The sequence below is a fragment of the Ictidomys tridecemlineatus genome, chromosome 2 (genome assembly GCF_052094955.1).
Source record: "Ictidomys tridecemlineatus isolate mIctTri1 chromosome 2, mIctTri1.hap1, whole genome shotgun sequence".
NCBI classification, from domain to species: Eukaryota; Metazoa; Chordata; class Mammalia; order Rodentia; family Sciuridae; genus Ictidomys; species Ictidomys tridecemlineatus.
The window spans coordinates 207747292-207761644 of NC_135478.1; the positions used below are offsets into that span (position 1 = coordinate 207747292).

Below are 14353 nucleotides of genomic sequence, written 5' to 3' on the forward strand. Positions count from 1 at the left end.
TCTTGGAGATCTTGACACTGGCCTCAGGCCCAGAGAACCAGTGGCCTGGGTGCTTGAAGTCTGGGGACTCATTCGACATAGGGACAAATGTGTCCCACAATGAAAACATTAATCCATGGTCATAATAAACCATCATGTTCATCTAGTAACTAAAATTTTTCCTTAATCGATCCTAAGGTTAAATAGAAGAATATGAAGTTCATGTATTGCATAAGAAAATCTGTGGGTTTGCTATGCTTAAAGATCTAACAGATTTTAAATGAGATTTTAAAATCATTTTTTTTTAAAGAGAGAGAGAGAGAGAATTTTAATATTTATTTTTTTAGTTTTCGGCGGACACAACATCTTTGTTGGTATGTGGTGCTGAGGATCGAACCCGGGCCGCACGCATGCCAGGCAAGCGCATTACCTCTTGAGCCACATCCTCAGCCCCTGAAAATCATTTTTATATTATCTTTGCAGTAATATTGTTTGGCCCTAGTTGTGGATTTAAAAATGAAGTAACATGAAAATTGTTCAAAGAAAAAAAATTGGGTTCAATGTACCGTCAAAATTAGAATGTCAGGATTCTACCTCTTCCATGTCCAACTCTTTGCTAAAAAATAGTCTATAAGCTATTGAGCATTTATTCCAGGCTTAAAAAAGAACACTGCCAATCAAGTTTGATAGACGTTTGCCATTGTATTTGGGCTTCCATAACAAAATATCACAAACCAAATCACAGACAGGGTAGCTTAAACAATAGACATTTATTTCTTCCAGTTGGGAGGCTAGAAGTCCAAGACCAAGGTGTCAGCAGGATTGGTTTCTCTTTTTTTTTTTTTTTAAGAGAGAGTGAGAGAGAGAGAGGAGAGAGAGAGAGAAATTTTTTTTTTAATATTTATTTTTTAGTTTTTGGCGGACACAACATCTTTGTTTGTATGTGGTGGTGAGGATCGAACTCGGGCCACATGCATGCCAGGCGAGCATGCTACCGCTTGAGCCACATCCCGAGCCCAGATTGGTTTCTCTTGAGGCCTGAGTGGCTCATAGATAGTCTCCTTGTCATATGTCCTCATGTGTGCTTTTTCTGTGCCGGGTAAATCCTTAATGTCTCCTTTTTTTATAAGAACACTAGTAGTATTAGATTAGGGTTCCACTTTTATGACTCTCTTAACCTTTGCTACCTCTTTAAAGGTCTTCTCTCCAAATATAATCAAATGTGGGGGGATGAGGGCTTCAACATTTGAATTTGGGGGAACCCAACTCAGTCTTTGATAAATTAGAATTGTGTATATTAATTTATAATGGTATGAAACATATAAAAGAGATTGATAAAAATGAGTGGTACCTTAGACACTTAGATCTAAAGATATGAAAACATATACAATTTTAAGGGAATAAAAGATTAAGGCCAAAAAAACCATATTGAAGTATGAGGGAAAATACCATAAAATTTTGTAGAAGTAATTTAGATAAATCTTCCAAAAATTTAGAAATATAAGAAGCACTTGTCAATCCCTGAAATAGTTCCTTAAATGTATGTCATAATGGGTTACCAAGGAAATTGTCATACGTCATGGAGTGAAATAGTTCCCAGTCATCTTCATCCCTTTGAGCATGTTTTATTTTCTCAGCAAGAATCCATCATGGGAGACCTTTTTTCCTTATTTTGGGAGGTAGATCCTCCCCCCATACCTTTAAGTTTTACCATTCCTAATCAGGATTATGAATGCCGGAAGGATGACTCTTGTGGGGCAATAGGGAACTTCCTGCTTTGGTATTTTGCCATTATATCTGTCCTGATGTTCTTGTCTCGGGCTTCTGTCTGGGTAGGATATCCTTTTTTAATTTTAAATAATATTTTTAGTATATACTAGGGGATTTTTATAAATTTCTTTGCTGAAACTATTTAAAAATTTATTTTTTAGTTATAAAAATAATTCAAAAGTCATTTTAGAGAATCCAAGAATATTGAAAAGAATGGAGGAAAAAAATTTAAAACTATTTCACAGAGATAATCACTGTTAACATTTTTTAGTATCATTCTAGGTTATTTTTCTTCTTCTTTTTTTTTCCTGACCCAGTATATCTTTCCTCTTACATGGCTGACATTATATTGTTTGTATTTTCATATCCTGTTTTTTTAAACTTAATAACATCCCGTAAACACTTGCAAAAGTTATATTCACTCATCAGCACTTTTAATGATTGCTTGATTTTCTGTCTTCAGTTTTATGATATTTAGGTTATTTATCATTTATCCATAAGTTAGGTAATGCTTGGATAAACTTCTGTCCTGGTTAATTCTTTTTGTAGCCATGTCATTCTAGTTGAAGATTAAAAAGTTAGTCATATTGATAAAAACTCATGCAGGATTTGGGAGATTTTAGAATGAAGCAGTATACTTTCTGCATAGGATAAGATGCAGAACTAAACTAAACTAAAGTCACTACCCTTGATCACTTATCAACAGAAGAAAATCCCATGCTCTTAGGAATGACATAGCCCACTTTATCAGGACTGTGATGCCCCAAAATATTATGAGCAACCAAGCTCTTGAAAATTGCTGACATGGAATCCTTGCTGGCCATTAATGCCAGGTTGATGATTAATCAAGCTACCATCATTTAGCATTACAGCCAGAGCCCTGATCTGGCAGTGGTCAACTAGACTGAGTGCTATATCAGCTCTGGATGGAGAAGAGGTTTGCTATGTCTATGCCAGCCAGATTCCATTATAATAATCAAAGATTCTTCCCCCACCAAATCCCAGCCAAGAAGAAGTTTCATCTAAAGTCTAAATGCTTCTTTAAGGTAAATACTTTGCCAAAAGGAGATTTAGAATAGTGATAGCTTATATGTGTCTTAGACTCCCTAGCTAAGTATATTGAATTTGTCTGGCCTGGCAAGAAAAGCTACTTTAGAAAATTAACAAAAAATTGAAATTGATCACTGGCAATTTCATCATGAAGACCACTTAAGAGGTCTCAGCTATTCCTCTGCTCTCTTGCTTGCATCAGCTCTTTGGAGACTCAGAATCCTGAGCTTCAAGGACTCAAGAGAGTATGTGGTCCAGGCTCTGCTTGCAGGCAAACAAGGTATCATTATCCACCTCTTTCTTTAGTTGATAAGGCCCACAGAAATTAAGGGACTTGTCCAATGTCACACAAGTGATTAGTGACAGAGGGGACTAGACCTAGATTTCCTGCCATATTATTTGTTTACTTCAAAGCATAGTTTGAAATGTTGAATTAAATCTATTCAGTGCTGATTAAAACCTTAATTATCTTAGAGGTTTCATCTTTCATTCTGTGACCTTGTGGCAGCTACAATTGGCGGGACTGCTTCTCCTGAAAGGTCCCAGATTGGAAATCTGAGAACCATATGAGAGCTAGTCAAGGAGGATGGAATTTTTCCTTCACTTTGAACTTCTTCATTTTCTCTGTGAAACTATGAGACTTTATTTACAAACCTTGAAGTAATGGTAATAGCGCAATGGAAATGTGGTGGTAATTATCCTCCAACGTGAAGCATGCTGATTTCCTCTGGATTTCCCACTTTTTAGGATGCACTTACCCTTTTGCTTTCAGAGACTATAAATTCTCTATTTAGCTTATTTAGTTGTTTAGGATTTATTCAGATTGCTAGTGCTGGTATTTTTCTGGAAATATTACTCTGAAATCCTTATTCTGCCTATGTGAAACTGAGCTTAGGAGGTGTTAAGTGGCTTGGTAAGATCTCAGAGTTGGTTAGTGGCAGAAAGAAAGAGCACAGCCCACATTTTCTACTCTGCCCTCAGGGCAGGCACTGCTGCTGTTTTCACTCACTAAGTCACACACAAAGACAGTTAATAAAATGCTTTTTGTAACCACAGTCCGTATGATTCCACTTAGCTTAACACAAAATCTTTCTTTTGATTTTGTGGTTTTATTTTTATTTGACATCAAATGTGGAAACTTTCTTTAGAAATGATAGAAAACCAATAAGTGTTTTCAAACATTTTCCTCCCTCTGTTACACAAGTACATGTTATAGACAATGTAGAGATTATAGGAAAATAGACAAACTAAAATAAAAATCACTTCAGATTATGTAGAAATATCCAACAACTATTAACTTTGAGGGTTATAAATTTCCAATTTTTAAATACTTTTCTCTATACATATTACATTTAAAATATTTATGGAGCTCTAAAACATTTTTTTAAAGGTGTCTTCAAAAAGGATTCCACTGTCAAGATTTTCAGAGAATGGTTATTGTAACCCCAAAAGCAAGGAAGTACCTTGTTAGATATTGAGAAAGCATTGGGTCAGGATCTTAGATTGCAGTTATAAATATCCAAGTATTGCATTTTTTCAACCCAAAGGAAGTTTGACTTTCTGCATAAATTTGTTTTTCCCCTAATTGTAGAAAAATTGAAAAAAAAAAGAAACAAAAAGTCACTGTCTTAACCACTTAAAAGCCAACCACTGCTACCCCTTATACACATATTCCTTAAAGTCTCTTTTCATATTTTTAGCAAACTTGTGCTCATACTATTATATATAGTTTTGCATCTTGAATTTTAGCTCAACATTGAAATATTTATTTCCTCTTGTTATGACATACTTTTATTATAAGTTTTACAACTATATCTTATATGATCATACCATAATTTAATTAGCCATTATTTACTTTTGAATTTTGAATTTTATATTATCCTAATTATACAATGATGAATATTTCTGTGGAAAAAGCTCTCTCTTTTGGGAGGCTTATTTCCTGATGACAGAATCCTTGAGAAAAAAAATTATATGTCAAGACATTAATGAATATTTCTAAAGTTTTTGATACATTCTGAAAGTTGTTTTGTATTTGCGTCTTTTGGCAAAATCATCTTCAGCATCAGAAAGTGGGACGCTACTCTGAAATATGGGACAAATATTTATAGTCTTGGGACAGAATATTTGGAATTGGACTATTCAAAGAAATGCATTTCTTCTGAATGTCGTATTAAAAGATAATAAATTATGGTTGCATCTTGGAGGAAACTATCTGAAAGATTAAGGAGGTATTAAGCCTGTGAATTCAGGTAAAGATGTTTGTGTATATAAATGCCTCATATCAGATACTTTATTTAAAAAATAACTTAACCTGATCAATTCTTTAAAAAATAATTTTGAATGAATTGTAGTATTATCCAATGTGTTTTTAAATGAAATGTCTGTGTAATGTAAATGGGTATAAGGAAAACTTTATAACCAGCAGCTCCTCCTCAGCATTATTTTCTCTCCTTTCTCTATTTCATTTTGCTTAGTTTAAAACATTTTGGTAGATTCTGCTGCTGAATGGGCAGCAGAAGTAGAAACATAGTAACAGGAACTTAAGTACTTATGTAACTGCTGAATGTTTAAAATTAGACATGAGGGCTGGGGTTGTTGCTCAGAGGTAGAGCAATTGCCTAGCGTGGGTGAGGCCCTGGGTTCGATCCTCAGCACCACATAAAAATAAAATATTGTGTCTAAAAAATAAATATTAAAAAAAGGTTACTAAAAACTTTTAAAAAATTAGACATCAACACTATTGCCTTGGGCAATAGCATTTCTTAACAAGTATATATTAGTGAAAAACAACCGAGATCACTCTTACTAATATATATTTCTGAAACAGATGTCTGAGACTAAAAAGGATGAAGACGGTGGAACAAGTGCTTCAGTAAGTAAAGGTGAGAGCTGGTGTGTGCTTGGTATTGGACTGTGATGAGAGGCATGTGCTGAGTGTGGAAAGCAAGCAACAGAGGTGAACGGCCAAAACCATTGCAGGGCTTCTCCACCCAACAAAGGCCCACTGGGTGAGCTCCTTGCTTTTCTACTCCCTAGTTCAGGACAGCTCCGCTGCTTGAGCCAAGCCATCAGAAGCAATGAGTTACTGGTAGGTAGAACACAAACTCTCTTTTCTTTCCTTAGCACTCTCCCTTCACATTAACTTGCCTTTTGTACACTTCGTTGTGAGCTGAAGTGACATCTTTTTCAATAACCTATAAACAGTGGTGTGCTGGTAACAATTAACAACTGGTTCTCCCAAAATGTGCATGTTTTTATAATTTAATTTACACAATTTATAAATAATAAAATATATAATGCCCTTTATGGTAAATTCTGTATAGACCACTGATTCTCCTTGTTTTTTTTTTTTTTTTTTTTTTTTTTGGTGGTACTAGGGATTGAACTCAGTGGAGGTCTACCTCTGAGCTATACCCCCCAACAATTTTTTTTTTTTTTTTGCATACCAGGGATTGAACTCAGGGGCACTGAACCATTGAGCTACATCCCCAGCCTATTTTGTGTTTTATTTAGAGACAGGGTCTCACTGCGTTGCTTAATGCCTTGCTGTTGCTGAGGCTGGCTTTGAACTCATGATCCTCTTGCCTCAGCTTCCCCAGCCTCTGAGATTACAAGGTGTGCTACTACCCCCAGCCCTCTTCTTGACTTTTGCCAGACCCTTGCATCCTGAGCATGGCTGCAGTTGATGAACAGGTATAGTTCCAGCATGAATGTTGTTTTCCTCAAATGAAAGTGAAAAAGATATTATGTTGGAACTTGGTCGTCTATGATGTGAGTGGGTTTCTTTGCTGAAATGGCTAATAGCTTTACAGTACTGGAAGAATGTTTCATTTTAGGGAGTTAGTCACAATGTAGTGGCTGCCAGCATGGCACTGCAGTCTGCATTAGTAACATGTTCTCTGTCACTTTCTTAGTCTTAGACATTCAACAAAACCATACATCAAATCCTGGTCTTTTGTGTTTGCTGATTTTCAGAGTAACCCCTCAAAGGTGGTTTCAAGCTACCAGCTTGGTATTTCCAACACCCAGACACAACAGACATAAATCAATAGTTTCAAGAACACACAGCATAATAAACTGCAGTACGATAATTTGGAAATGATGGTTATTAAGTAATTATTACTATTTTTAGTGGATTGATTTAATTGTAAGTTTGTACGATTTTTAGTGATGACTGTGTGTAACCATCTCATGAAATTCTTGAAAATTTATCAGCTCTAGTGAGTTGGTCTAAGCTAATGCCAGCATATCAATGCACAAAGAAAAGAGCCTTAGTTCTTGCTACCCAAATCACCCTCATACACATACACATTCTTGAATGTTTGAGACTTTGAGACAAAGGGAGAAAAAGTCCTTCTCTGACAAAGTTTGGAGTCTTTCTCCCCTTTGTTCTTAATATTCTGGGGTCTGCAAAACTTCAAAAGTGACATATCAAGCATCTGTCTATTACCGTCTGGTCTTGGGAACATAGGGTATGGCACTGTTAAGTGCAGCCAGCTGCCAGCAGAGCAGTTGATTGGGTGAAAGCAGTGACCTGTCATTTGACCCTTACGAGTGAGCCCACACATGCAGTAGGCTTCCTTGGATGATGTGAAGTTAAAGTAAACAACAGTGTTTCTAACTTGTCCATTTGTTTTCTTGGTTAGCAAGCAAAGAAAATTCTTATAAGCGACAAAACAAAGACGGTTCCTGGGCCTTTTCTCAAACAATGAAAAAAACAAAACAGGGTCAACTTTCCCCAGTAACGGACTCAGAAGTGGCCTTGGTCAATGCCTATCTAGAACAAAGACGAGCCAGGCGCCAGTCTCAACTCCATCAGGTGAATCAGACCCAACATGACAGTGACACTACTGAGTGTGACAGTGAAGAATCTAACTCAGGAGCCTCCTCCTGGAAGGAGAGTGAAAGTGAGCAGCATCTATCCCCAACCATTGTTAAGAAGAAAAAAATAGCTCAAAGGCAAAGAAATCTGGGAAATTACCAAATCAGGGAAAGGCCCTGCCTCCACTGCAAAGCCATGAGAACCAATGAGTGGTTGACCCGCCATTTCCTACAGAACACTTCAGTATCAGTCCCCATGAAGGGAGATACTCCAGAGGAAAATGCTATGCCTGACATTAATCCAAAATTCAACAAATTTTGAATTCATCTTACCTTACTTGAAGCCAAGTGAAAGAGATTAATAAAAAATGAGAACTCACCAGAGCCCTAGGTGAGGAGACTTTTATAATAAAGTTTCTCTACTATCAACAAAAACATACTTGGAATCCAAGAGGTAAAATTTCAGACAATTCTTTTTTTTTTCTCAAAAAAAAAGCCAGTGAATTTGTTTTGGGCACCATTGGAACACTGAAGATCTGCATTCACTGTGATTTTTTTCTTTTATTCAAAAGAGCACAGGACAGATACTTCATGCCTTGAGTGTGTGTATTTTGCTTATATCTAAAATGCAAATAAGGAAGCTCTTTGGAAATAAATTTATGTTGAGAAACCATTTACATTTATTCACATATTTTGGTTATCTGACTGATGGAATGAACTAGAGGAAGTTGATTGGAATAGAATTGGCCCATCCTTTCTAGGTTTCTATTTTCAAACAACTTTACCACAGCTGTGCTTCTACATGTATCTACTAGGGGCTTTGACGAAGAGGAGCTCAGGGGCCTGAAAAAAATAACTGATTCCTGGAGTAGACCAGGGAGGGGAGGCAGCATGACTCAGAAGGGTAGATGGACTATGGGCTGTCCACAGCTGTTGTACCAAGGGCATGATAGGTGCTAAAGAAAACATTTTTCTGATACTTGTTAAAACTGTAAGGAAGATTTTATACAAGGCTATGGCAATAGAGGTCAATAGGGAGATAAATGAAGTTCAATTCCTAATATAACAAGGACAAACAGAGATTTATAGCCCAAGGGCAGATGGAGGGGGTCAGTTGATATAAAAAGGATACCTCAAGGATTCCTGCTAAATTGACCTAAACAAGGTTCTTGGCAAAGGCAGACAAAGGACTTATACACCAAAGGTAGAAGCTGAAGAACTGATAGATAGGAAGTGTGATTTGATATTGGGGGATTCTCACTAAACTGACTTAGCAAGATTCTTGCTAAACTGGGCTGGACCATATGTGAGGTCCTGAGTTCAATCCCCAGTACTGCAAAAGAAAACAAAAAACAAACCTGGGCTGGACAGGCCAAAGAGACCAGGACCAAAATTGAGGCCTAGTTAAGAATAGGACTCAGAGGAGCCTGACCAAAGTTTAGCCTTTGTCACAAATTAGCTGAAATTCAGCCATGGTTCCAGTGAAGTGGGGTTGCCAGGCCTTGGTAGATGGGTGGCAGTTCTGGTGCTCATTCTTTGATTGGGTGGTAGGACTGCAGCTGGGATATAAAATAAGGCCCATATCTGAGAGGAGAAGGCTGATGAAGACAAGATAAGCCAGTAGGGACTGGTGATGGGGCCAGAGTTCAAAGAAGGACTTAAGTCTTGGGGAAAGACTTGGGTATTATATGTGGTCGAGACTACAGCCCTCATAACTAAGGGCTGAGCCTTTAATGGGGGTGGAGACAGGGAAGGGACAGGTCAGAAACCAAAGAGCAGATTCCTTAACCCATTACAACCACTGGGACTAGGGTACTAGAAATCAGGACATGGGATGACATTTCTAAGGCAAGTTTGTAGAGCCTTTGTCTAAGTCAGACTGCCTCATTTTGGACTGGGTTTGAAGGCACAGGTGGGAAGCAGGAAGCATCAGGATTTGACTTAGCTGGGTGTGGTGATACACACTTGTAATTGCAGTCACCCCAGAGGCTGAGGCAGGAGAATTGCAAGTTTGAGGCCAGTCTCGGCAACTTAGTGAGACCTTCTGTAGAAGTTAGTTTACAAAAAAGTCGGGGACTGGGGTTGTGGATCAGTGGTAGAGCGCTTGCTTAGCATGTGCTAGGGTTCGATCCTCAGCACCACATAAAAATAAATAAAAGGTATTGTGTCCAACTACAATTAAAATATATATATATATATGTATATATATATATATATGTGTATATATATATATATATATATATATATATATAAAATATAAAGTGGGGGCTGGGAATATAGCTCAATGGTAGAATATCCTTGGGTTCAATCTCAAGTACCACCAAAAAAAAAAAAAAAAAAAACAAGACTGTAAGCCCTGGCCTTTTTCATAAAGACCTTTGTTACCTATTTAGCTCTGTTGCCTAGGCAGAACTCACTGTGTTCTCCCCTGTGTGCCAGTGTGCCTTGGAAAGTTCTCTTAACTCAGCACCCTTAACATTTTGATGAATATGTATGTTAGCACATATCTGTGCCCTGTCTATGTGTGAATATTTATCCACCCTTAAGAATAGAATTTGGGATTTGCACCTTTGCATCTCTGTAGCCTAGCACAGTGCCAGAAAACACGGCACATAAATAATGCAGTTCAGTCAGTGCACAAAGGAATTCACGAATACAAAAGGCAAGACCTGGGGAAACAGAAGCAACAGAATCAGAGCAAGGGCAAGTATCCACAATTGAGTGAATAATTCCAGTAGTTACAGCTTAATGTGATCAAGATCTTAAGCATGAAAGTAGGACCCCAATAAACCTCAAATTAACAAAATAACCAAGTTTAAAATATCATAAGTTGCAGAGGCAGAATTTGGACCCAAGTCATCTGGCTTCAGAATCCAGACTCTTAATTACTATGATATTAATCATTCTTCTCTGAAGATGGCATAGTACTGATTTCCAGGTAAGTTAATCAGCACTTTCTACAGTCATAAATAATGCCCAAACATATACAGCCTCACCAGGGCCTGTCCAAAAAGGAGGACCATAGTTATTTTCAAAATAATAAAATAAGGACTCATTCCCTGGATATTCTACTATAGATCTAGAACATAAACCAATGACACTATTACCAAGTCATTTGTGCCAAAAGCTGATATTTTCCCTGGTTTCATAGATAAGACCTAGGACAGGCCATTGTTGAGGGATAAGAGATGGCTGCCTACAGGAAGAAGGAATAGAGGTTGGTTCAGTATGGCAGGATTATAAATTCTATAAATATGAGAAAATTATCCAAGATAATCTGTAAGAACATTAGACCAAAAATAGAAGCTAACTTGGGTGGGAGGACATCAAAACCAGAGAGAATGGTACTAAATCAAAAGAGTGAGAGACAATTCACAATAGCTAAGCTATGGAAACAACCTAGGTACCCTTCAACGGATGAATAGATAAAGAAACTGTAATATATATACACAATGTAGTACTACTCAGCATTAAAGAAGAATGAAATTATGGTATTTGCTGGTAAATGGATAGAATTGGAGACTATCATACTAATGAAATAAGCCAATCCCCCAAATCAAAGGTCAAATGTTCTCTCTGATATGTGGATGCTAACATTAAATAAATAAGGCGGAGGGAAGAATAGAAGTTTACTGGATTAGACAAAGGGGAATAAAGGAAAGGAAGGGGGATGGGAATAGGAGACAGTAGAAAGAATTGAACATAACTTTGCTATGTTCATATATGAATATATAACCAGTGTAACTCCACATCATGTATAACTATAGGAATGAGAACTTATACTCCATGTATATGTATAATATGTCAAAATACACTCAATTTTGATATATACCTAAAAAGAACAATAACAACAACAACTAAAAAAAAAAAAAAGGATGAGATATGGTAGGATGAGGAGCAAAAGCATGGCCAAGTGGGTTGGGACAGGATTAATAAATGAGATATACAACTGGAGAGTAGGAGCTGACTCATGAAACCCAGGCTGCAGACACTGGCCATGGCTGGATGTTGCCTTGTATGGCCTCTCAGCATGGGGCCTCTGGGCTGTATGACAGTGTCCTTGTAAGTCTCTCCTTGCCTGATGGGATAAACTAAGTCTTCTCTGGTTTTAAAGGCTGAAACCAATCACCTGATTGGATGGCTGCCTTGGGAGGCATGAGATTCCTGGGCCTGCCTTCATCTTTGGCCTATCCACTCAGGTAAGTATCAGAATTGAGCTCTATGACGATGCCCATCTACGTCAAGTATCAGGAACTGGGATGCAGGGAACTGTGGGAATGCGGGGAAGGGTTCAACTAAGATGGATGCAGTAAAGAAAGAGAGTATACCCATAGGAGGTATTTGTAGAGAGGAGAGAATGGGGAGGCTGGGGACACAGGCTCCATGTTAGATTCTTTTAAACTCTGAACAAGTTTGGGTGGGATAGTTTTGGCAGGAGGAGAGAAGAGTTTACAGTAGGTTAAACCTTAATAATAGCAACAATAACAACATTGATATTAGGTAGCACTTAGAGAATGCTAGCCTTATGCCAGACACAGGCAAGCTTTTTAATAAGATTATTTACCCTTCACAAGCCTGCAAGATTGGTATTATCCCAAAGGGATGGGTGATGAAACTGAGGTATGGGAAAATTAATACCATAGTCAGGGTTATACAGCTGGTAAATGTGTGGGGAACTGGGTGGACCACAGACATGTTTTCCCCCATTATACTATATTATTTATGTTCTTAATGAAAAGCAATTAAATTAAAAACTTTAGACACCAAATACCAAACCCAATTCAGATAGACCAGAAAAGGACTGTCAGTGGAAAATACAGCCAAGAGAATACTGCCCTGAGTTGCAGTACAAACAGTTTGAAAGTGAACTAGGGAGCATTCACCCCATTTGGTAGAGAGGCCTTGTAGCATCCACTTGCCTCACCTGCAGTGGTGAAGCCTGACAGAGAAGGGGGAAATGGAGACTGAGCTGGAAGGGTTGGCATGTGGAGAAATGAACTTTGTATGGAACATTGAGAAACTAGAGGCAGCAGAGGCTAGAGTAGTGAGGTCAAAGCCTTCCTTGAGAGAAGGAGAATGAGGACAGGATCTGGGTTCAGAAAGGGCAGTGAGCAGGCTTCCCTGTGGCACCCCAGGCAGGTGTTTACTGCAGGCTCTGCACCAACCTGCATACAATAAAGAACAGTAGATAGCAGTTATGGCCCTCCCTCCTCTACACCTTCTGTCGTGAAGAATCTATTGCCCAACACATTCTGGAGAGGTATTTTCAAAATGGCAACCCATTACAGTGGTCCCCCTTATCCCTGGTTCTCTGGTTATTGGTCTGAGTTACTCCTGGTCAACCTCAGATACCAAACCCTGTATATATAGTATGATATTTTGAAAGAGACCACACCCACATAACTTTCATTATAGTATATTGTTATAATTCTTATATTTTATTGTTGTTAATTTCTTACTGTGCCTGATTTTTGAATTAAATTTTACTATAGGTATAGGAAAATTCATAACATGTGCTTGGTACTATCTGTGATTTCAGGTATTCTTGGAGGGTCTTAGAACATATATATCTCCTGTGGATAAAGGGGTCTACTATAAATAGATCACAAAATCAATTTAGTATGTTATGACTAGTACTTATAAAAAAATTTCTATTTAGAAAATAATAGCATTGTACAAATAAGGGAATTGTTTTGTTTTGGAATAGGGACTTACACGAGGGGCGCTTTACCACTGAGTTACATCCCAGTCCTTTTTTTCTTTTTGTTTATTTTGAGACGGGGTCTCACTAAGTTTCTCAGGGCCTTGGTAATTTGCTGAAGCTAGCCTTGAACTTTCGATACCCCTGCCTCAGTCTCCCAAGCCATTGGGATTACAAGTATGTGCCAGCACACTCAGCAAGGGAATTGTTTTTGCTTCAGTGTGCGTGCCCTGAGTTGCAGTACAAACTGTGTTTCTTACATTGATAAGCTAAAACATAAAAGTCACTGGGGTAGAGTCATTTTCTTTGGAGATTTTCACCTCTTATCCAGCTACACCATTAAATTAGCGAAAGTAATTGTTTCCACGCATTCCTGATTGTCATACACTAGCATTCAGTAAATCCTTACCCATTCTCCAGGATGGACCAGCTTTCTAGGATAGTGAAAAGCTTGAATTAAATTATATTACTTTAAAAGAACTTCGGGTTTATTATTTTCAAATATTGTAAGTGGAAGCAAGCTAACCAACTGTGGCCTGGTACACAGGGGTCGGTTTTGCCTTGGTGAATAGACAAGAGTAATTTGTAATTGACATTTCAAAGAAGCCTAAGAAACAGGCCAGCCTTTGTTTAAATCATAATTACCCTGTTTGTATGTAAAAGGATACTTCTAAAGCTTTTCAAAACAACTGGTTCTTTTAAGTAGATAATTATTCCCCTTCCAATCTTGTTTATACTATTCAGAACTTCAGTGAACTCTTTTTTTTCCATAGATAGTACAAAGGTTAACTTCAGCCAGCCCTTCCTCAAATTATCACAAATTCCCAATTAGTGAATTCTAAACAGGGTTTCCCTGTAACAATACGCCAAAGACTGGTATGATGTGTTCTTTATTGCATTGAATAGCATCTGACAGGTTTCCAAGTACCGGGCCACCTGGATATTCTCTATCTGTCAGGAACATGTGGTCTCAGAAGTGGATGGGAGGGTAAGGGGGAAACTGGAATCAGGCACCCACATTCAGGGAGG

The 14353-nt window shown here is 37.9% G+C and overlaps 1 protein-coding gene across 1 annotated transcript; it reads left to right on the plus strand.

The window, feature by feature from the left end:
• The first annotated feature begins 1623 nt into the window (after positions 1-1623).
• Ssmem1 (serine rich single-pass membrane protein 1) lies at positions 1624-8258 on the plus strand. The gene is made up of 3 exons (XM_005331106.3): positions 1624-1811; positions 5630-5684; positions 7449-8258. Exons 1-3 carry the CDS (start codon positions 1629-1631, stop codon positions 7943-7945), a joined length of 735 nt encoding a protein of 244 aa, XP_005331163.1. The 5' UTR covers positions 1624-1628; the 3' UTR covers positions 7946-8258.
• The last annotated feature ends 6095 nt before the right edge of the window (positions 8259-14353 follow it).

What these genes read in the sequence shown, in the direction of transcription:
- Ssmem1 (XM_005331106.3), top strand. Translation starts at nt 1,629, where the DNA reads ATGGGAGACCTTTTTTCCTTATTTTGGGAGGTAGATCCTCCCCCCATA. An exon ending in TGTCTCGGGCTTCTGTCTGG is followed by an intron (nt 1,812 to 5,629) that starts GTAGGATATCCT and finishes TTTCTGAAACAG; the next exon opens with ATGTCTGAGACTAAAAAGGA. An exon ending in AAGTGCTTCAGTAAGTAAAG is followed by an intron (nt 5,685 to 7,448) that starts GTGAGAGCTGGT and finishes TTTCTTGGTTAG; the next exon opens with CAAGCAAAGAAAATTCTTAT.